This window comes from Poeciliopsis prolifica, unplaced genomic scaffold (assembly GCF_027474105.1).
Source record: "Poeciliopsis prolifica strain line A6 unplaced genomic scaffold, Auburn_PproV2 SCAFFOLD025, whole genome shotgun sequence".
NCBI lineage: Eukaryota > Metazoa > Chordata > Actinopteri > Cyprinodontiformes > Poeciliidae > Poeciliopsis > Poeciliopsis prolifica.
In genome coordinates, this window is record NW_026562400.1 from 3378132 (window position 1) to 3402564 (window position 24433).

Here is a 24433-nt window from a genome sequence, read left to right on the forward strand (position 1 = left end):
ACAGTAGTTACGCTAACGCTAAAACATGATAGCATGCTAAAGCGCTAGCTTAAATTCAAATTGCATCTGCCTCTCAGATGTTGAATTTTATTGAACTGAAAGTTAACAAAACAGCCCAGCCTGCGGTAATTAGCTCGCTAGCTAAACTGTGATATATTAAGCTTGGAAATTGGACAAAAGTTTGTCGTTGGACCAAACTGCGTCTAAATCAGAACAATCTGATGGTTTGCGGCTATATAAAATATTTCTTTCACATTTTAGACTAATCAACTACAGGAAGGACACAGATTGGCGTAGCCTCTTTTTGCCCTCTTTTAATCTATTTCTTAGTCCTGGTTTATAAAATCCTCTTTTTGGAGGATATTACTCCCAAAATGCTTCCTGTTTGTTGTCTTAGTTTCCTCTTGTGTCTATATTTATAGTTAAAAACCATAAATATAGTCACAAAAGGAAAAGAGACGCTCCATATATTTGCTGTATCATTTTGTGTGAATGCTTATTGCGCTATAAAAATAATTTATTTGCTCACCGTGACCAGGAGGAAACATGAAAACTCTACATTTACCATTTTTATTTGTTATTTATGTTTTTGCAGCTCTGTATAGAATCCTGCCTCTTTTTGCATGAATTACATTTCGTCTTCAATACTAGCTGCAGCATGGCATTAAAACACTTTTAAATATTAAGGGCACATCCGCTTTCTTATTCTTTAGTGAGGATTTTTCTTCTAGATTCATTGAAATTCAGGTGGAATCAGTCTGAAAAAATGGCCTTAGATTTCCATTATTATTCTAAAAGCGGCAGTAAATTTTGGGCCCCGACAGCAGCAGCGTTCCTGTGCAGAATATGTTATAGGATATATCTCACATGGTTTGGCACCTTGTGCCCTGCAGTGTTCATATTCAGAATTTGAATAGGACATCTGAGCTAACAGAAAAGATGTGATGCTTTACAAATGGCTCAAAACACCAACAGAAAAAAGCTTCAACAAACATTAAAAATATTCATTATATGAGAGGCCATGTTTCTAAATTAAACTTATAAATTAGAACAAATATTTAATATTTTTTTCTATAAAAGTGCATCTAAAACAAGTTTTTTCCCATTAAAACTTCAGTTAAAAAGACTGAAATTCTAATTAATTGAAAATAGAAAAATTTTTCTTATCAAGACAAACTAAAATATATAAATATGTTCAGTCCTGTTTTAATGGGATGACTTACATTTTTTACATATTTATCTTGCTTGACTTTGGAGCTAAATAACATGCTATTTAGCACAGCAAATATAGAATAGTTTGCTAAAAGAATATTTAGTCCGTTTTAAACTAAGTTTTTGTTTTAAAAGCTAAATATTTACCTTTCTAGCTAAATATTTTAAGCTAAATATTATAAGTTAAATGTTTATGTTAAATATTTAACTAGAAATATAATAAAAATGTAGATATTTAGTTAGCATGCTAAATAAGCTAAATATTTAGTTTTGAAATAAATATTTAGCTTGGAATAAAAACTAAATATTTAGATTGAAGCAATATCTAGCTTGTTAATATTTAGTTAGCAAGAAAAAAAATAATTTAACATTTAGTTTGCTAATTAAATATTTAGTTTGAAACTGACAATGAATGAATAAAATGGTGAAAATAGAAATTAGAAAAAATTAAATAATCCAGACATTTTTAAGCCAGTATCCCATATACTGTTTAGTATTTAGAAGAAGTTTGACATTTTTTGGGGCTTTTTAATAATTTGAACTACGTGATTAAGTTAATCGAATATTATTAGACTTCTGTAAATATCTGACAGAATCCATAATGAATCACTGTTGCTAAAATAAACTAGCAACTTGAACTGAAGCACAAAAACTTTCTGAATTATAAAATTTGAAGCCATTTTCTCAGTAATTCCTGTGTCTGCCAGTTTGCCAGCTTTACCCGCTGACGTCCTTTGACTGGTCCGCTTGTGTCCGGCTGCGACTCGTCCTGAAACGCCTCCATGTCTGACACTTGTCAAGCCAGCTTGGAGTCAAAGCTGCCCTCTTAAGAGCGTTTTAAAAGACATTAGCTGAGGTTAATCCTGCGGCGGCTGATCGCTCCGATCACGTGAAGAGAGGCGCGACGTCCGCTTGCAACATGTGTCAGAAGATGTTCGTCTCACTCAACATGGAGGAGAACGTTTTAGTTGCATGGGAATAAACGCTTTTGCAAATTGGATGAAGATGATTTATTTGCAATTTTCATCTTTCAGAAAATCTAACATAGTTATTATATAAATACAAAGTTTGTCTATTTAGTTGGATAGTAACTTTATTCAGTTACATTAGTAAACTTGGAAAAATTTAGTTTTTTGGCTAAGACTAAAACATTACCTTGGATATTAGTGAGTAGTTTAGTACACCCTATGACTCAGCAGCTTGTAGTATTAGCTTTAGCAGCCATAGAGCTCGATTGCAATTTCTAATTGTCTTTTTTTCCAGTTTTACTTCAGTTTGCATAAACTCAGCTCTTTGGTTTGATGCAAAGAGACCCGCATCCTCACCCCTCCACCACCGTGCTTGATATTGCATATTTCAGCTATAGGATATGGAGAAGCTGGTTGCTTTAACAGGAATATTTTCCTAACTAGATGCAGCTCTTTGTTTTTGCCATATCTTTTAGTCAAACTTTGATGACTTAAATTTATTTTTTGCACATTTTTGTTCTTCCTTTTTGGTCTCAACTGCTTTAAGGGACAGACCAAGCACTTGAAAAAAACAAAGCAGTGGGTTTTTTTTGGTAACAAGTCAAAGTTTTTAAGTGTCTGGAAAATTAGCTGTTTCTAAAACTTTCCTACTGTTGAGTCATGCTGCGCTGCTACATAGCGACTAAAGTGGAGCTTTAGCACATTTAGTCAGCTGGTTTTACTGCTGTAGGTGCTGTGCAATGGCTGCTGGAAAAGACAGCGTTTTATTGTTGATTTACCATCCAGAAACCACTTGCTGCGTTCATGCTGGTTGTGCAGGAGGCTCCACTTTTGCTTTTCAGAGATGTACGGTTGTGCATTTATTTGCAGCTGTTTTCATTTGTGAGTGTAAATGTTGAGTTTAGGGTGTGGCCTAAAGCTGAAAACTCATTATCTGAGAAGGATTTTGTGCAAAAACAAAGCGCAATGAACATGTTTTGAATAGGCCATAGATGTATCCTCACCCTTTAAGGAAGCACAGTAGGTCAATCTTAAATGTTCTCTACATTAAAAGAAAACATGTAAAGGGTTTCTTCAAATCTTAAATGTTTGAAGAAACACAATCGAAGCAGCTGGGGTGCACTTAATTTTTTTCCTTTACTATTTGAACTTAAAAAAATATATATTTTTCTCAGTAAATAAACCCCCTGTTCTTTCAACCAGAAAGATACTAAATTAATGACTTTACTGGTTAAGTTAGGATCAGCAAAATTTAAATCCATAATATCAGATAAATTTTTTTACACGTCTTTTCCTTTTGATTCTTCTTTAAATGTTTCAGAAGACGTCTAGAGCAGATTCAGAAAAAGGAAGAACTGGAAGTTCATTTGCATCTCGTCTGCTTTGTTTATCAGATGTCAGATTGATTTGCAGTCGTTTACTTGCGAGTCCTAATTAAAGAATAATGAGCCTGGCAGCTCAGATGAAATCCACCAGCACAAGATGACAAAACACATTTTGTATCTAATAACGAAATAATGTTTAACATTATATGAGACTGTTTTTCCTCTCTCTTCTCCGGAAGATGACACGCGTTGTTGACCACAAGGCTAATGCGAGCCCTCATGTGTCGGTGATGTAAGAAGCCTTTTGAAACTGTGAAATACTTTTGCGGCGAATCACGCGGTGATGCAACGACTGGCTGCACCTAAAGTCTGAGGCTGGTGAGTTTACATGAGCATGGAGCGAGTTCTTATCTCCTTGGCACAGGATTTCTCCGCCGTCGGGGGTAATCTCCCAGCACACCTCTGAGTCGGAGAGCCAGGGAAAGCAGCCGCTTCTCCTCTCGCTCATACATAAATGACACGATGTAAAAGGGAGGAAGATCGCCCCGGGCTGGGACTCTGAATCAGCTTACCGCCTCCTGAATCTTAACCCTAATCTTCACGGTGAAGTAGCTTCGATCTGACCTCAGATCAGTCGTACGCGGCGGGTTTTTCATCCGGCGGAGGCCGAAGCCATGAGGCGCAGTGACCTCAGCTGTGGATTTGATGGAACTGATGGATAAAGAAAGCTTTCTTTTTTACTGTGACTGGTGGAAGTCATTTTTATTTTATGACAAAACGACTTTTTTATTAGCAGCCCCTCGCACTGCAAAACACACAATCTATTTTTGGTCTCATTTCTAGTGACAATATTTTACCACACTTGAAAATGTAACTTTTCAGCAAGATACAGTAGCTTGTTTTAAATCATAATTCCTTAATATTGATGAAAAAATACATCCACTGGCAGATTATTTATCCCATAACAAAAATATCTTATTATAAGAATAATCTGTCAATGGACCAACTATTTCTCCATCAATATTAAGAAATTACTAACTTGAGTTAGATTTATTTAATCAAAATTGACAAACATCTATAAACAATCTGTGCAATTTGGAAATTAATTTTAAATAGTTTAAATTGACGTCATAATTCGTTACGTTGTTGTCGGTGAAATTGACTGAACAAAATAGACGTGTCAAGTTCAAGTTCAGGTTTCTTCTATTTATCTAAAATAGAAGAAACTAATTTTAAATAAACCGATTTCATATTAATCTTTCTGTGTTAGATTTTTTTTAGTGGACAATTAGAACAAATTAAGATGCAAACTAGCTTAACTATAGATTAGAGCTGGACAAAAAATCAATAACAATATCTATTGTGATATAATCAATATCAATAGCTAATACATATGATGGAATATTCAATAATTTCACTGAACTCCAATCCAGAACCGCGCAGCATTCTGGGGGATTTGGGCTCAGATTGGTGGAATCAACCGACTGGCTCACTCTTTGGTTACCTAGCAACACCCTGCGGAATGACTTGTTACCTAGCAACACCCTGCGGAATGACTTGTTACCTAGCAACACCCTGCGGAATGACTTGTTACCTAGCAACACCCTGTTGAGCAGCAGCAGTTTCATGTTTCGCCACTGTGTCTCATAACTGCTTAGAAATGAAAAATAATGAAGTGCAGTAAAAACTGTGGGTTAAACAGAAAAGGTCAAAACACCATCTTGGCATTTTCATGATTTAAATGAACTCGTCCCTCATCACAGATGCTTTTCAATGTACTTTACGTTAATTTACCTTTGTTGCTTTTGAAAATATTTGTGACTGGGTTTAGGAAAGTCCTTAAAATAGCAAGCGTCCCACAGCATCAGAAACGTTCATAAAGGAAGTTTCATCATTTTTAAATGTGGTTTTTTTGCCTTTTTATGGAGGAAAACATTTACTGAAGACACGGTTTGCAGCTTTCACATGTAATCTGCCTCAAGATAGTTTTGTTTTTGGCTCTTTTGTTATGCCAGTTCATTGCAACTTGTTGGACTTGGCCCTTTTTTATTGTGTTTTGTTCAGAGCTTTATGCACAATACATTTTAGATTTTGTACATTACATTTACATTTAAGTATTTCAGATATTTAAAACAAAAAAAAGAATCAATTATTATCTATATTGACTGATATGAAATGCTTATTTTGTGATATGTTTGTTCAGCCATTTTGTCCAGCCTTAACATAATTATTCAATATTTATTTGTTAGCACTGATGTCACTGACTGTGGATCAACGGCTTGTAGGTTGAGATGCAACCTAAATTAGTTTTCCCAACAAAGTTGTACCAGTTCAGGAACAGAGGGTGTTTTTTTTTGTGTGTGTGTGTGTTTTTTTATTTTATTTTTTTTGTTGCTAGAGCAGGTTTTTAATTGGTTCTTTATAAACAGCTCTTATAATAGCAGCAGCTGCTTTGTTTCTCTCTAGCATGAACTGGTTTAATGAGGCATAATCCCAGGCAGTTAAAAATGTCTTAATTTGTATCAGAACGTAAACGCTGACACTCAAAACAAAAGCCGATGCTGCACTTAATCCTTTTTATCACTTCCGCTGATGTTTACTGATTTTTACTTATTAGAATGTCAGAAATTTAAAACAATGATCGTAGTTCATTGAGCGTTTAGAGGTGGTTTGCAAACTAAACGGAGCAGGTTTTTTGTGTAGCTTCAAGCTAAAAAATGTCATCTTTAATCTGGGTGACGACTGAAACAAAATGCTGCAAACATTCAACCATTCAGAAAAGCCAGCATCTGGCTCAGGATATTTTCATGGATAGATTTCTGCCAGGCTAATCAGTGGAAATGGAGACTTGATAGTGTTTGTAAAATTGAAAGTCTTCATGCATTGTAGTTTGAACTGGGGTTTTCTAAATAATCAAGATTTTATCTCAAATATACTCTTTAGAATCACCTGTTTACATATTAGCTTAAATTGTAGCATTTTTTCCAGGTTTAAACTGTAAGACGACGACGACATCCACACGAAAAGCATAAAAACGCGACAAATTAATTTATCTACTACAAACTGATCAGACAATTTCTGAATGATAGATATTAATGCAACCAAATTATTTATTCTTTTATAAATCACTGTCCTCTTGACTGAAAAGTAGAGAGTTTAAAATCATTTGAAGTTGCAGGGCAACATGTGAGGATATTAGACGAGTGAGAATATTTAAATTAGTGCTAAATAAAGAGTCTGAAAATGCAGCAGGATAAAGACAAACTTGTTTTTCTTCTGAGTAAACATTTCCACTGTCTTTGCTGCTCAATTGAAAACAAGTATAAAAGAAAATGTGCAATTAATTAGGATGATTACAAACACGTTGGAGCTTTCAGGACAAAGTCGAACGGTTTCTGTAAATCCACCGTAGGTCATAAATGCACGTTAGGTGAGTGAAGCGGCTCGACGTTTCTGCTGCATGTTGGCAGCCAGCTTACCTGCGGCGTCTGCGTCAGAAGACGGGCGTTTCTGTTGCTCTGTGGATGTTGCAGCCGCATCAGACCTGGCAGCGTTTCAGGGATGAAACCGCAGGAGGCCGGCACAAAATCCACATCTGCTTCTGGTTCTTTACGACAAGGAGGCGCCACACAACTAGAAACTTTACAGATAAAATCTGAAAACATAAGGGACAAATGTTTCTGTTTGAGTATAATTAGATAACTGCAAAAAATCTGTTAATTATAATTCAATAAAATGAGCATCCAGTAAATACTTGATATTGCATTGTATCAAGCATTTACTATTAATCTTTACAAATTGCATCTAGACTTTTCTCTGAGGATACAAGAGAAGTTGTTGAGCATCTTGATTTTAGTTTCTAGTGCAAATATCTCATTACACATGAAATAAGTCAGAACTACCTCACAAGTACCTTTTCAGCAAGACATAGGTGCTTTTTAAATAAATAATTTCTTTGTGTTGTTGAAAAAGATACTTGTTATATTGGTTGATACATTTACGTAGCACAATTTCTCCATGTTATAAGTGAAATAACGAGGAGTTTTTCACCAATATCGGGGCATTATTTACTTGAAACAAGAGCCTATATCTTGCTAATAATTTACCTTTAAATTGGTCTCATTTCAGCTTTACCAAGATATTTGCACTAAAAAACTAAAAATGCTTGGTAAGATTTGGTGGTTTTGCAGTGCGCAGTATGCAAGTATAAGAATGGATTTTGTGCTGTTAAAAGTGAATAATATTTATTCTGTCCTGTAATGACATAATATGCAAAACAAAACCTTTTCTTCCTGAAGAATGAGAACGACCACTACTGACTTCTTTTCTACAAAGTTCACGTAAAATTAAATGTAAACACAGAAACGCTGGCAATAAACGAAATTTGGTCTCAGTTTATTCATGAGTACAACTCTAAAGGAAAAACGATTTCTATAAAAATGCATACTTAACATTGTAAGGCTGTAACTTGATGAGTTGCACTCACTATAGACTGAGTCTGGTTTAAATATGCCTCCTTTTGATGTTAATTTTATGTATAAAAATAAGATTTGAGTAAAACCCGATGCCTGGGAAATTTATTCAGTCGACTTCTGGAAAGTCTGCACACCAACGCACGCAGGCATAGCGTAAAAAAATGTACCAAAATACCTTTTTTATGGAAAACAGATCGTCTCTGCGTATTGACCTGCAAACTGTAAGCTAACGAACACACACATCACTTCTGACAGGGGAAAAAAAACAACATATTGCTTCTCTTCTGTGTCCAAGCAATGAAACGACTCTGTTCACACAGGCGGCGCAACATGCATTTCTCTGCAGCTTGTTGACGTTTACCATATGCTGCTGGATGCATCCGGCTACCTACAGCAGCTGCTTAAAAACGGGCTGTAAATATCGCTTTTTGAACACAACAGTCACGTTGAAATCTCGCTGCTTTTCAGGGATAAAGTGATAAAAAGGCAGGAAGCTGGACTTCTGGTTCTGGTTCTCTGAGTAGCTGCATTTCCATGCACTTTAAAAGTGCACAAATTAGGATTACTAAAGTAAATTTGCCTCATGAAAGGTCACATGAAACAAATAATTTATTTTTTTGATAAAATCTCCTAAACGAACTAGAATCTGATTAAAATGGACCAAACAGAACCAATGTGAATTCACCCTAAGAAGCTAATTATTTCCAGTCTTTTGTGGGTTTTGTTTCTGCTGGTCACGTCGGTTTATGTTTTTCGCAGGTCCTTGTCTCCTCTTCTCTCCTTACGTGAAAAAAAAAAGGATCTGATTATTTTAAATCCATGACCTGAGGTCTGATGTGTCAGCGTGAAAACAAATGAGCTCCAAACAGCAATTACCTTCCTCTAAAGAGAACATTCGATCTGTGTTTAATAGTAAACACGTTGAGGTCGCTCTGCCTGGGCTCTGCCTGGGCTCTGCCTGTCTCTTCCCCTCTCTGCATGCATGTCTGACAGAGTCTCCGTCTCCCTGCTGTGTGCGTAGCTAATAGAGCTATTTCCCCTGTAATTACAGCGGGTCAGACCCAAAGACAGCAGAAGCCTAGTGTCCCCCCTCTCCTCTCCATCACCTTCCAGATTACAGGTAGGTGATTTTAGCCCTGCTGAATATGAAGCCTGACCCGTCATCGTCACTCCCAGACCCGGTTTCCTGCTTCGATCGTCTCCTTTTTATCCTTTCTTCTCTCTTGGCTGCAGATTTTTCCTCCTTTTCTCCTTGAATTTCCTCTTGGCCTCCTCTTTCCTCTCCACGGATCCCCCACTGCCTCTAACTCTCCTACATATTTGCTGCATTTTGCTTCCCACTTTTCCTCTTAATCATCTCTCCCATCTAAGAAACAATGAAGCGAACGAGGGATTAATTGGATTAATTGGATGAAAAATTGATCTTGATTCAAAAGAATTTCCAAAGTAGCGAAGCTGAAGTTTTACTTATTGAGAAAATGCTAATGCTAATCCCATGCTAACTGCAGCAGGATAGCCCCTATGACACAAACTTCACTTTAAGAAGAAATTACTTCATGTTTTATTACTTCTTAGATCTTGTGCCAGCAGATTTTATTACACAACTGTGTAAAATTTAATCAGGTGAGACAAAATACCTGCACAGGTTGGAGTAAAACAGCTCTGGATTGATTAAAATGTCTCGCCAAGTCGGTTTAATGGCTTTGATACATTAACAAGGAAACTATAGATTGGGTGGGAGAAACAACCAACTAAGAGTTTCTCTTTTTTATTTTCTCACATTGACGGTAATAAAATCTTTACTTTTTTGTTTTTCTTTTTTCTTGCCACTAAAAGTCGGATAATTTGTTACCGAATTTAATCCTTTTCTGTTTTCATCCACTCCTCTTCGAAGCGTTTCCTTTTTTACTGTTCTCTTTCCCTTGCTTCCTCTCTGTCCTTGAAATCTCTCCGATATTCTCCACTTCGCTTGTCTTCTTGTGTTCAAACCTTTTATCGCGACTTCTTCCTATTTGATGCCTTTTCTTTCCGCTGTTTGAACACAGCATTGTTTCGCAAACAAACAAAACTATTGATTTATGCAGGGCTTCAGAAGCGCTCAGTGTAGCTGCTATTCTTTTCATTTTCCAATAACTTTTAAGTATTTGAAACATTTTAATTTCAGGAGAGTTACAACCTCACAATGGAGTTTTTCACTCAACCTGAGCGCTGAATTTAGTTACAACAAAGTTCTTGACTGTGTTTAAAACGGAGGAGTTGGAGCAGCAGGGGGACTGGAAGCAGGAAAAGCTTTGTTCGCACACAAACAGAATATAGATGCTAAGAGTTGGTGAGCCGTTTGCTACCTCTGCAGACTGCAAGCCACAGATGCAGGAGGGATTCCTGTGCAGTGCTGTCAGGTTTATCTCACAGGAGAGCGAACTACAAATGGACTTACAGACAAGCGGAGAACAGGGATGTTTCATTTCTTCACTTCAACACGAGTATTATGTTGGTCTTCTGCTTAATATTCATCATTGTAAAGATTGAAGTGGGTGATTCCCCAGTAATGCAGGGATTAACAGAGGATCAACAAAGTTAGTATTTGACTTTCAGCATGGTTCTTACTGGGAATTAGACATTTTCAGGGAACCATGATTCGACTCCTAAGTCTGACTTTAAGCTCTTAGATGTCTTGTTGAAACAGCTGGAGATGCTTTTACTATACAACTATCTAAATAGGGAGCGTACGGTGCCCCTTAGAGGAATGGGGGATTTTTTTTCTTTTGCGTTCCCTCACAATAATGTACTGGTCAGTTTTTTCTGTTATAGAGGGACCATCAGAAAACGTCCCGTTGCGTCAGCAGCTTCTCTAATGAGGATGTTGCCTTCAAAGCGCAACTAAACATACATTATTCTAACAATTAAAACTATTTACAGTTAGACTATTAAAATCATTTACAACTCACAGCCCCTCTAATTGTGAGCAAACTAAGAAATAATTTTATTTGTTCTTTGCATGTTAAATATGAATTCAGCTTTTCACCAGGAACAAAATTGCGAGCGAGTTAATATCTGACGTTTGGGGCCATTTTCTCTCATCATTTATTGATTCTCGCATCTCATTGATTCACTAATGTTTGGTTTATCATGATGTGATAAACAGTCGTAGTCCACTGTTTATCTAACTAATGTTAAAACAGTGAGATTATTAGATTAAACCAGCAGGTCTCTGTGTAGTCACGTTAAATATAAGGGTTTGTAAGGTTCATCCATCTATGTTAGTGTCTCATTTGTGAGATATTTCAAGTTTTATTTCTGTTTCTGAAGAATAAAAATGCACCACAGACATATGTGCAAAATGCAAAAGCAAAACATGGGCTTTACAAAAACCAGATAAAAAATACATCCAGACTACTTGCACTATTTTTGACTGATATTCACAGGGTAATAATAATAATAAGGCCGTCTGACAGTTTTGATTGGGTCTTTTTACTGTTGGTAATCTGAATAATAGTTTCACAAACAAACATGAACATGCAGTAATAGATTGACTCTCAATTGGGTTTTAGCACCAAAGAGTTAAGAATGTAGAAACTTGCCTCTTTAAAGGTATTTGCCATTTTAAATTGGTATTTGTGATGATATACAAAATAAACAGGGTGTGTTTGCTTATTTATTGCAAGGGAAGGCAAAAGAAAAGTTTCCCCCATGTCTCCAAGGGGCTCCATAAATAAAGATATTTAAACCTTTTTTTTGCACATTCATGCAGCGTCTGACGCCTTTAGACATGGGATTTAATGTGAGTTGGATTCCCTTTTAATGTTCTAGTTTACAGAACAGATGGTGTCAATTCAGGCTGTTTTGTTTTCCTCTGAGGTTTGTAATTAAAATAAAACACGTGTTTTCACAGTAGCAGGTGCTGATGAGGACCTGAGATGTCACGACTTGATTACAGGCACTTATTTCAAAGCTGCTGTGATTATTTCACAGAAAATGACAGGATGTTTATTAAAGTGTCTTATAAAATAATTTGGACAGCTTAGTCATTTTCTGATTTAACAAACAGCAGAAGCTCCTGTATTTTAGAAAAGTGCGGCAGGAGCGGGGCATTATTTCCGCAGACTGTCGACCCTTTGCCCAGAAAACCACAAAACCTCACCAAGTGTTTTTGGTCCAGTTCGTCTTGCATTTAAACATGAAATAAAAGAAAATTTCTCAGAAAAATATTGGAGCGTGTTTTAAGCAAATGATTCCAAAAAAATACTGGTTCCACTGGCAGATTATTTCCTATGTCAACAGTGAAATAATCTGTCATCAATATTAAGGTCTTGTTGACTTAAAACAAGCTCCAATATCTTTCTGAAAAGTTATTTGTAAATTACTTTTGTCTTATTTCCAGTGTTCTGCGATCTGAAGATAAAAATACGTTTAACTTTTTATGTTTGTGTAATCTGGCAAATGTCACACTTCAGCGTAATCTATTCTAATCTATATTATTCCATATTTGTGGTGTGCTTGTTTGACCAGTGGAAATCTTCTAAAAGTATTAAATGTTTTTTTTTATTTTTCTAAAATCACAATGTTTTGTTTCCAGGCAACATGAGGCCAAGTTCTGCTTCTGCAGCATCAGATAAACTTGTGGGTTTTAAGATGGAGGTTATCTGATAAAAAAAACATCGTTAAAGAGCCTTTAATCCCATCTCCCTCAAATCGCTGCTTAAATGTCAGGTTTGCTTGACACTCCTGCACCAAACAACCTCATATTTTCTTTCTTAACGGGAGATCAAAGATCGTGTTTGTGGGATTCGGCATCAGGACATTTTGCTATAGATATAATTTTGTAAACTCCTCCTTCTGAAGCCTTGGGATTAAAAGTATTTTGAGAAAACTAGCGGGCTGGAAAAGAACATAATTTGAGGTAAAGCAGAGGAAAATATGGAAGAAACTCATCAACTGTTCAGATAAGGAATGATTGGTTGAGAAAACCAATTATTATTTATACAACCACAAAGATACTGTTTACTTTTAAAGTTTAAAACAGATGGATGAATCTGATTATACTTCCAATCTGCTTTTACGTTTGAAATTTGGCCCTTTGATGTTTCAGAGTGACGTTTATAATTTTATATTAAAAAATTAAAGTTCAGGGTTGTTTTATTTTTGTAAAATAGTTTTTAGACGTTTTATTTAAGGATGCAGATCGTCCAGGTGGGTCTTCAGACTGAACTGGACAGGAACAAAAATCACCTGGATTTGCACCTAAAATGATCTTTAAGTTATTAAATAAGATTTTATTTGATAACTTTAAAAAATATGACAAATGACCTCAATTCCTTATGTGTGCATTCCTAATAATGTTTCTAAATTGATAATTTTCTCTTGTTTATAGAGTAATTAGAACATTTAGTGTTGAAAATGAAAAAAAATATATATACATTTAGATGTGGAAAAATGGTACCATTTGTATAAAACAGCTGTTTTTGCACTATATGTGTTTACAGTTGAGCTCAAAATGATTCTCAACTCAAAACAGAATTAGATTTAAATCTGGTAATAAATTAGGATGACGGCAAACAGGCCTTCTCATAATAATGTGAAAAAAAGCAAAAATATGTTTATTTGGTTTCATACTAATAGAGAATTTTCTTCTATTTTATCTATTGACATGCTGATTTTTTAAAATTGAAATAAATTTGAAAAAAATGTATAAATTGTTTAATTGATACCCTTTTTGTTTCATTTATCTCTTGAAAAGTGTTCATTTCATTTGATACCAGACTTTATTGAGATCGGGGCTTTACTGCCCCGATCTCATTGTTCTGCTTGTCCCAATTGTTTTATTAGATTAGTAACATGAGCGTTTAGAGTTTCTTTCAGCTTAATTACATTTGCAAAATGTGAAAACCTCTTAGAGAAAACTGATATTCTCTAGAACTGAACTATGTGTGCTAGCTATGCAAATTAGCTGCACAGCTAAGAGATTAGCAAGCTGGTATTAAACCACAGACTGACAGGAAACATGTCATCCCTTTAATCCTAAACAAAGACACCAACAATATGAGGTTGAAATTAAGATAAGACATGAAGAACTGTGTTGGGTTCTCCATAATTTAAGTCACACTGCAAAAACACAAAACCTTTTCAAGCTGAAATGAGACACAACTAACTTCGTTCTCAGCAAGACAACAGGAGCTTGTTGCAGGTAAATAATTCCTTTAAGATTAATTTTAAAATAGTAGTTCCACTGGCAGATTATTTCTCTTATAGCAAAACATAAAACAGTAAGAAGATGGATTATTTACCTATAGAAGCTCCAACATCTTTCTGAAAAGTAACTTATAAGAGTCCTAAGATATTTGCACCACAAACCAGATTAAAAATACTTGGTTAGACTTTGTGCTTTTTGCAGTGTCGGCGTAATTAAAATTGCACAGACAAGCTCTTTGTGACAAAAGTGAACAAATTTAAACTGCAGCTTTGGTTTGGATGAGTTTCTAAATAAAACCTCAAACGGTGACCAGAAGCTTCAATGTTGAATATTTGGAGGAATTCTTTGAAAAAACTGGTAAAATATGCAAACATAAGTGTCTTTTACGAACACATCATTTGTTGTGTCTCTGTTTGATGCTGCACATGCAGGTAGCATCTGCTTTCATAGGAACGTGGCGGTGATATTTCAAAGCGCCATCCATTTGCCAGATGCATCAAGTGAAGGAGTTTCTAAATTCAACATGGCACCATGAGGGAAAAAGAAGCCAAATTACACCTAATAGAATAAACATGAGCCAAGACAGCGTCTGTGTTCTGCTGCACCTTAGCTTTGCACTATATCCTCTCTGCATCTCCACTGAGAGTCTGAAAGCAGCGCTCCACCATGTTTCTAGTTGCTATCGCGTTGCTGCAAAAGATAATCATTGCTAATTTATCATTCTGACATGCTAACAGGGAGGGGAGAAACCAAACAGAGAGATAATAGTATCTACCTCGCAGGCATGTTTTTTCCCTTCTGATGCAGTTTTCAGCTTCTCCCTGTGGGATTTTTTTTATGCCAATAATGAGGAAATAATTATTGTTGCAACCTTGTTTCCTGATCCAATCAGGTTTGTTTGTTTTTCATGCTTTCTTTTTGCTGACCTGCACAGCCTCCCGCCCGGTGGAGAACCAGCTGTGCACGGGTCCGATCCCAAACAGATCCCAGCTCTGCCAGATCCCCTGCCCCATCGACTGCGAGGTGTCGCCGTGGGGGGCCTGGGGCCCCTGCGTCTTTGAGAACTGCAACGATCAGACCGGAAAGAAAGGTAAAAAGAGCAACTTTAAAGGGTCAGCGTCGCGCACAGTGGACTTTTTCATTAGTTTTATATTGTGTTATTATGTTTTTCCCTCATCAAACTTAGCTGGAGTGTTGCTTTCATTCTTTTATGCATGTTTGAAAAAAATACTTTAATCTCCATGGCAACCATTCAGCTGCACAAAACAGCTGGATTTCATATTTTAAGATGATGTCATCAAACAGACAAAACATTGTGCAAATTCTGGCATTTTAAAAACTGAACTAAAGAAAATAACCACAAATAAGCACAAAGCAGCACATTCAGACACAACAAACACTTTATTTCTATATTAAAATGAGATTTATTTACATATCTTATAGATTTGATCACTTATGGTTATATTTGCATTATTAATCTTTACCACCTAGAATTGAGTAGCTTGTCAAATAATAAGCATTTCTCCCTTGGTAGACCGTGTTCAAACCAATGGAAGGATGTATTTTGACGTCTTCTTCACCCGCAGGCTTCAAACTGAGGAAACGACAGATCACCAACGAACCAACCGGGGGCCCAGGAAGCTGCCCTCACCTGGTGGAGGCCATGCCATGCGATGACCCCAGCTGCTACAAGTGGCAGCTGGTCAGCCTGGACAGGTGTGTTCCTGATGACGGGAAGCAGTGCGGCCCCGGATCTCAGCTGCCTCAAGTTCAATGCATCAACAGCAACGGTGAGCGGAGGCAATTTGATCTCATTGTCCGATCGGACGATGGGATTTTCGCAGAGTGATGAGATGCTGCGCAGATGGCGATGATGCTTTATTATGCTGTGTGTTTTCGAAACTGTGAGTCATTTTTTCAAATTAAGCACATCCGTCCTCGGAGACGGCATTTCATGATTGACATCATCAAGCAAACAAGCTCTAATTTGCTCATCCCTGCACTGCGGAGATTTTTTTTTTTTTTTTTTATCCATCTCCATTTGTCAAATTAGAAAAAATGACACACAGGCCAGGCTTTGCAAGAAAAACACCATATTTCTCAAGGTCACCTATCTGCTGACCCTCTGGCTTTTGGTGGACATTGACGTACGCGAGGAGATTTCCATCACGCGACTCCTCATCCTTCCTCCGTCTGCCTTCTTTTTAAACCTCTCCTGCTTTAACGCTTGCTTGATTCAGCCTTGCCACCCGTCTCCCTGCTGTCTGTCTCATTACAGTTTCCTCTCTGCACGCACAATTAAACCTCCCTCTCAGAATATCAGATTAGTGCTCAGAAACTCTGGGACTTGGAGTAACTTCCACTCTTTGCTGCTTTATGTTATTACAGCTTTTCTTTATTACACCTGATATTTAATGGTAATGTAATTCGCTGAGCCATAGCATAAGCTGCATTTCCGTCATAAATATGCGCAAAATGTTGAAATTTTGCTCATGTAAAAACAAAAAAATAAAACAGTTTAACAGTTGCAGTGTTTCCATTAAATAGGAAACACATGAATAAGTTTAAATCATTAAACATGCAGCGCCATCATCCTCCATCTACTTCCTGTTGTCTTCTTTGGCGTTTGCGCCAGTGGCAATACCTGGTTGTTGATCATGTGACTCTTATGATGCGAAAAAGAAGTGTTTCCATTTCACTGATTTTGATACAACCAAAAAATAAAAACATTTTTTATTGAAAAATTAAATTTTTTTTTTTTCCAAAATTGGCGTTATTTTCAAAACGCCTCTGAATATGTTGTGCTTTCAGCAAATTACATGCTTTTGAGTCTGTATACTCTAATTAACAATTAATCAATTACTGAATTAGTTGACGATTATTTAAATAATCGATTAATCACAATTAATCAGATAAATCCAATTAATCGTTTCCTGACTTGTGCATTGGAAAATATGAACGAATTGTGCAACAACCGTTGAATATTAAATAATCAAATGAACTATTGCACTTTCTTGGAAGTTCCAGACAGGTCACACAGTTCACCCAGCATTCAGAAGGTTGTGTTTTAATGAGCGGTTTCATTAGTTTTAATGTGTTATTTGGAGGTCAGAGTGATGAACGTTTGCTTCAGGCTCTTAGCTTGATGGTTATGTTTCAGTTCACCTGCCGTATCGATGCTGATGAGAAACTAGACGCATTTTCAGCAGCTCACGGCGTAAAGCATCAAATATGTTTTGGCTGCTGTGAGTTTAACTCTTGTGTGAGATTGAAGGGGCTGCAGGGATACATGGAAAACAAATAACAGAAGCACAAGAAAGTATGCTCATTTTCCTGCCTCTATTTGAGAAAATTGTGCAACAAATTAACTCAAACGCACAAAGTTTGATCTTCAATAGGATTTTTGTGTCATTTTATGTATAAAATGTTGGTTTTCTGTAAGTTTTTACCTGTCGAAACTTGTTTTTTTTTCTTCTCTCTCTGTGACTTCTGCTGATTGATCTTCACATCTGATGGGAATTGATTTGTCCTCTTCGGATTTTCGATCTGCTTTTTGCCTCAGCGATTTTTCACTGCGACGTTGCGGCTGCATGTTGTGTTTTTGTTGTTGTTTTTTGTTTTTCCCCTGAGTGTGTACCAGTCATAAACCCCCCCAGAAAAGGCCACCCAGCCAGGCCCCAGACAGCAGGCGAAGGTCGATACAAATGTTATTGAAACTGGCTATTGATATTCCCAAAGCTGACTGCTTGGCCACTTAGTCGGGGAGCATTTTCTTCTCTGCATGCAGAGCATTGAGGTTTCTCCCCTCATTGTGGGAGGTTCTGTTCATTCATGCGTCTTTGTCGGAGCCTGAGAAATACGCAGGTCCCTTGTCGTTTCTTATTTTCATGCTTTTCCGTTTCAGTCATGATGGGTTCACTGCGTCTCAGTCAAACTGACATCTCAATGTAAAGTCAGCTGCAGTGAGGCTTTTGGTTTAGAAGCTCAATTCAGTCATGGAAAGCTTTGTATGTTTTTTTTTAAGGGTATACATTTCGTTTAACCACTTGATTTATGGCAGAGCATCAAGCAACTCACTCAGATATGTGGGTTAATATAATCCACTTACAGTGGTTACTAGGAGCTCATCAATAAAACATGAACAATAGCAATGAAACACGAGAATCCTATGTGAATTTGCGCCTTTCATGTGAAGTGCCCCCATTTTCATGGAGATTTCTTGGAGCTAAAGGTCCACCACAATTAATATTCTATTGAGAGTTCATAATGAAATACTGTATGTACGCTAAAGAGAGACAAAAATCCTTTATAAGTGGATGAAAGTAGAAACAGCTTCAGCCAGCCTAGAAATATCCATCATGTTTCTGCAAAAACAGAAAATCTTACCAAGTAATTTCAGCCTCATTTCTATTAAATATCTTAATGCACTTGAAATAAAACAAAACTAACTGACAAGTAATTAATGCCTTAATACTGATTAAAACATATTGGTTCCACTGTCGGATCATTTCACTAAAAGACTTTTTTTCATTTTGTCAGTGAAAATTCAGCTTGATTGAAAGCAGATTCATAATAAATGTACTGAAGGAGGATCTGTCACAGGAATCAGGTGAAATATGTTACACCATTTAATTTGATAAGAAAATAAATATCCAACCACTCAAAATTAAATTTTTAGCAACAATGATTAATTTTTAAAAAATCACAAAACAAAGAAATAATAATAGTTATTCTGACAAACAGATCAGTAACCAAAAATCCCTCAAAAATAATTATAGGTTAGATTTAAATCACTCAGTTTATGTCAGCAAAAAAAAACCTAAATAATTAAATGTCCAAAAAGAGAATAATGTCTGCAAAGGAGTTTTGTTGTTTTGTTTTGTTTCCTCAAATAAACAAAAAAAAGTCCTGGAAGTATTTCTCCGTTTTAATCCAAAATCCCAAACCAAAATGAAAAAATTCAAAATCCCCCAAAAGAAAAATAAAGTCCTGATCTCAGCGGGAGCGTTTTCTTTCCCCTCTTGCAGCGGGCGGCGTTTCTGGGTGCAAGCGCCACTCCAGTTCGTAAAACGCACGATCTGCGGCGCTGGGATGAACTCTGATCGCCCTCTTATGTCTTTTCTCTAATTTTTACTTGTTTTAAACATTTAATCAAGTCAAGTGTCCCGCTGCACAGATCTGAATTCAAAATAATTTTAACAATGAAATAACAGCAGCTGTCCTACAAAACAGTTTGATGCGTTTACACTTTATTGCATTTAAACTTAGTGGTTATGTCGCAATTTGCCAAAGTACTTTTTCATCAGTAGCTCCAATAACCTGCTGAAAAGTTGCATGTAAGCCAATGTTGTCTCATTTCAGGAGTACAGGGTTTAACTTTAGTAAAGTTATAAACGTGAAGTTTGTCAACATGCATTTGTCCTTTGAATTTATTTTGTTTAGTCTAAAAGTCGCTTTCTCCCTGACATTTATTGTTCCTATGTAAGATCTGCTGCTAGACTTGATTTAACCTTTTGTTAGAATAAATACAGTGAACCTGAATGTGTCTGTCATGAATCAACCTACTAAACTTGAGACAAACATAAAAGTTCAGACATAAAGATATTTAGAAACTGCATCAAAAATACTTTGCAGTGTGTTGAGTCTGCTTTTCCAGACATTAAATTATATTCTCAAATCTTTCATTAAACATTATTTCCATGAATTATCCAGTAATATTTTCTGTTTTTAATATCCTCACCTGAAACACTCAAACTCTCAGAATAAGAAAACTTAGCAGTCAAATAAAAACAGCAAACAATGACCAAATCTATGGCCTATAAACTTTATTTTCAAAAGTACCAATAATACAACGAGAAAAACAGAGTTATGTAAGATTTTTCATTATTTTAACTCTGATCCACTCAATAACTGTATTTCAATACATCTCTGTAATCTCATAGATTATCCTCCTCTTTACAAATCCGCTCTTATGTATTTCTTTCTTTTTTTTCTCTGATTCATACAGAAAAGAATCAGATTAACCCAAATCCTGCATATCAGATGCAACCGTATACATTCAAGAGATTAAATTTATTGTAGATTCTGCAGGAAATGTTTGGTAAATAATATATTGTAAGTCTTCTTAACATCTGTTTAATGATTATCTATCTCAAATAGTCAAATTGGAGATTTCTGAACTGCTGAGTAGTTGTGCATTGTATTCATATGTTCACTGTAAATTGAAATAAATGAGAAAAATGTCGGATCAAAGCGAAAACGGGAGTATCTGCATTCTCAGCCTGCTACCTTGGTGTCTGTGTAAATTGATTTGATATTTCAGTTTCTCTCTCAACCCAACCAAACGTCTGTATATTTTCAAAGGGCAGAGGTCATCCGACCCAAAGCTCACATTTACAAAATAAATTTTGCTATTTTTCTGCAGCAAAGTGTTTGTTTGGATAACGTGGTTGGCTAAAGGACCAACTGTTACACTTTCATTAGTGTCTTCTAAGCAAAAGCAGCAAAAACACATATATTTGCTGCTGTTTGAAACCGATTTTGTTAGATTTAGCAACATCAGAGAGCAAGTTGTGGACTAATTTTCCTCAGTTTTATAGACATAGTTTGCTGAAAAGTGACCCAAACTGCTGTTTGACACTAATTCTCTTATTTTTTTTATTACTTTGCTGTAAAACTCAAATGGCGACTCCTCGCTTTCAAGAGAAATTGGGGTTTTAATTACTCTTTACACTCCACATCATTAATGCAGAGAAATTAAGGAGCCAAATTGTCATAATTACCAAGCATTTACACAGATTTAGGGTAATGCTGCGACAATTAATTTGCGTTCCCTTATCTCCTGAATGTAGCCGTTGATATTTCTTACCTGAAAAGCCAGATGGCAGCTTGTAAGTTGTAGAGTCTATTGAGAAATAAATCGCCCACAACAGGAAATTAAAAGGTAAACCACCTGTTTTTAATTCAAGCTCAAATTAGTTTTTCATCCATTTCTTTCATGTTAGGTAAACTCAAATGGTTCTATGGTCGGACTCACAGATGGGAGCTGATTTCAGTGGAAGCACTTTGCATTTTAATTCCATGTTTTTACTCCAAATAACTTCATATGTTGACAATAAATGGTGTTCTCCGGTTTCTGTTTTACAGGTGTATTCCCAAATAACCCCAAAAACAAACATCCTCTATAAGCATTTAGTTTTCAGCACAGAAAAATGGGAAAACAACCAAAATACAGTTGACAGGTAACAGAGTTAATATCCTTATTTCCAGAACAAGAGTCCCTGAACTCGGGGGGAGATATTTGCTGAACGGTTCAAAAAGATTTCTTTTCTTCTTCTCAAATATTGTGCAAAATTCACGTTTTGCGCATTTTCATTTCCATTTTCATTTCCACTGCTGATAAAAACAGCCCTAAAAAAACTCACTCAACTGTTTTTTGTTAGTTGGTTAAAATTAGCCGTTTTAAAAAGCTCCAGATTAAGTCACCTTCTGCAGACGCTGCCCCGTTACCAAGCAACACCGGCCGAGCCCGGCCCGTTACCTAGCAGCCCAAACGGAGCTCCAGCATGGTTGGTCAGCTGATTTTGTATCCGCTGTACAACGGCTGCTGGAAAAGACGACGGCTTTGTTCAGAAACCAATTGCTGGTTTATGTTGCAAGTGTAAACATGGAGGTTCATCAGAAGCTTATTTGGATTTAAAGTGACAGGAAGCCCTTAAACAGCTCATTCTCAGACTAAAATTTAATAATCTAAGAATGATCCTGTGCAAAAAGTGTAACATTTAACGTGTTTAATGTGGCACATAAACCTGTCCTAGCCTGGTCCTAGGAAACGAGTTAATAAGCCAACGCCGCTCTCAAGAGAAAGCAGAGTTTATGTAAACCTAAAATTTTGTTGTAAGTTGTGATTACGGTTGTAAAATGATTGATTCTGACCCGTTCTGGTGTCTGGTTTTGTCCAGGGGAGCTCGTGGACAGAAGCCTGTGCTCCTCCTCGGCCGTTTTGGAGCCTGTTTCCTGTGAGGTGCCCTGCGCCAGAGACTGCGTGCTCAGCGACTGGACGCCGTGGTCCACCTGCTCCCAGACGTGCTCCAGCAAAACCGTGGAGGGCAAGCAAATGAGGACCCGCTCCATTCTGGCGTACAACGCCGGGGAAGGTGAGTCCGCTGTGAGAGTTGGAAGAAAACATCCAGACGTCGCCTTTTCAAGTCGTCCTCTGCTGTCAGCCGCAGAGCGTCTGATTTCACACTTGTCTGCTTGTGCGTTTGTCTTTATCTCACAGTCTGCTTATCTGTCCTGATGATTATTCCTGTTGGTCTGTCTCCTCGCCTGACGCTCACTTTTATCTCGCCGTCGGATCTTTTCTCGTGCTTTGGAGTTTGAACCTGTGTGTGTTCTCCTTTTTGTTTTCTCTCGTTCTGCGTTCTGCTCAGTCACTGCGATGGTTGTGGCGTGGATCACAGTGATGGAGGGTAACGGTTCTAATTAAAGATCCCTGGTAGCTATTTTAAACCTCTAGCTATGTGTTTGCATAAAATAGTTGGCTTGTTTGGAGCTCAGAAGACATGTTGTCCTTTTAGGCCCCTCTAGGGGGAACTTATAATTGATTTTGAATTAATTCAGCTTGTTGCTGCCTAATTCAGTCAGGCCTTGTTGGTCTTGTGTGAAATAGCCTGACTGTTGTTCTGCTGCTGTAGTATTAGTTTATTCGGTTCCAACCTACCATAATAACATTTAAAATCTGTTTTTTATCAAGGTCTGTCACAGGTGCCCCAGTTCCCAGAACTTTACGGTAATATTTGACTCTTATTATTAGACTAGATGTAGCTTTTAGAGGGACGATGACTTCATTAAATAACTGTCTCTAGTCTGTGCAAATACACATACTTAAGGACAATAACTGAAAGAGTCCTTTTCTATCTGCATAGTAGATTATCTGATTAGATTTCGAGATCCCTGGCTGATTTTGCAGCTTGTCTGTTGCATATTAATAAAGGAGAAACTTGTTGGAACTGCAGGAACCACTCAAAGCATAAGACGCAGGGATCATATTAATATGCAGCCACCCATGTTTGCACGGGACTCTGTGTTAATTAGTGCATTAATAAGCAAATTAATGACCTAATTAGCATAACTGCCATTCTGTGGTGATTATGGAGGGACTTTGGAAAGCCCTAAGTGCTTCTCACTGTTTGACACCCATCAGGATGAATGATGCTCAAGACTCATGTAAAGAAGCCATTTGTGAGTGAGTCGCAAAAAGTAATTATTCTTGGAAACGTTTGCCATTTGCGACAAAGAAATGCAATAAGAAAGAGCAACATTTTGACTAGTCGTGCCTAAATAAACAAATATGAGATAAAAAACTTGTTTGAGTGATTGATCATCAAGAAACTTAAAAAAGATGCAAAAGCCAGATTTTGCTCATTTGTACTTCCATTTGGGTTTCTACTGCGTCTAAAACCAGACCAACTGCTCAAAAAATAAATAACTAAATAAATAAGTTAATTAATTAATAAACATCCGGACGTTTTTTTGGCAATAACTTTTTGTTTTTTGGTGTCTGGAAAATGAGCTGCTGTTAAAAATCAGTGTTATGCATTGTCAGTTACATAACAACGCAAGCTGAACTCCAGCACGTTTTGTCAGCTGGTTTTACCTCTGTATGTGGTGTACAATGGCTGCTGGAAAAGACTAATGTTATGTGGTTGACTTACCATCCATAAACCACTTCCTGGATTCTTGTTGTGCAGGAGGCTCCACTTCTGTTTTTCCGGGATGTTTGGTTCTATAATATCACATCTGTTTAGCTTTTAACTAAAGAGGATTAGAACCACAAAAAAATTCCTAAAATTTAAATCTTTGTTTCAAAATTGCTATTTTTTCTCTGAATTTACCAGAAAATCAAAATTGAAAATTCTGAGGAAAAAAGTTCAAAATTTTGAGTAAAAAATTTAGAATTCTGAGAAAAAATAGTGAAAATTCTTAAATTTCTCAGAATTTTGACTTTTGATCACATGAGATTAAAGCCAGAGTTTTTGTTTGTTTATTTGTTTTTCAGTGGCAGTAATCTTCTTCCGTAGTTTTCTGTATTTGTTTCCTGCCAAATTACATCAATGTGAAACGAAGTTCAGCATCATCTAACTTTGAGAAGTACTAAAATTTCAGAGGTTTGTTGTTGGGTTTTATCAGTACATTCTACCACAACTGGAAATCTTGATTTTGGATCTTGAAATAAAAATGGCTGTGACATCAGTGCCATAC

General features: G+C 36.6%; 1 protein-coding gene across 1 annotated transcript in view; it reads left to right on the forward strand.

The window, feature by feature from the left end:
• The window catches only part of LOC129370868 (thrombospondin type-1 domain-containing protein 7A), a 166398-nt gene that overhangs the window by 75425 nt on the left and 66540 nt on the right, over window positions 1-24433 (forward strand). The window contains exons 5-7 of the mRNA XM_055047094.1: window positions 15105-15260; window positions 15757-15960; window positions 22132-22326. Coding sequence (XP_054903069.1) covers window positions 15105-15260; window positions 15757-15960; window positions 22132-22326 — 555 coding nt within the window. The remainder of the gene's footprint in view (window positions 1-15104; window positions 15261-15756; window positions 15961-22131; window positions 22327-24433) is intronic.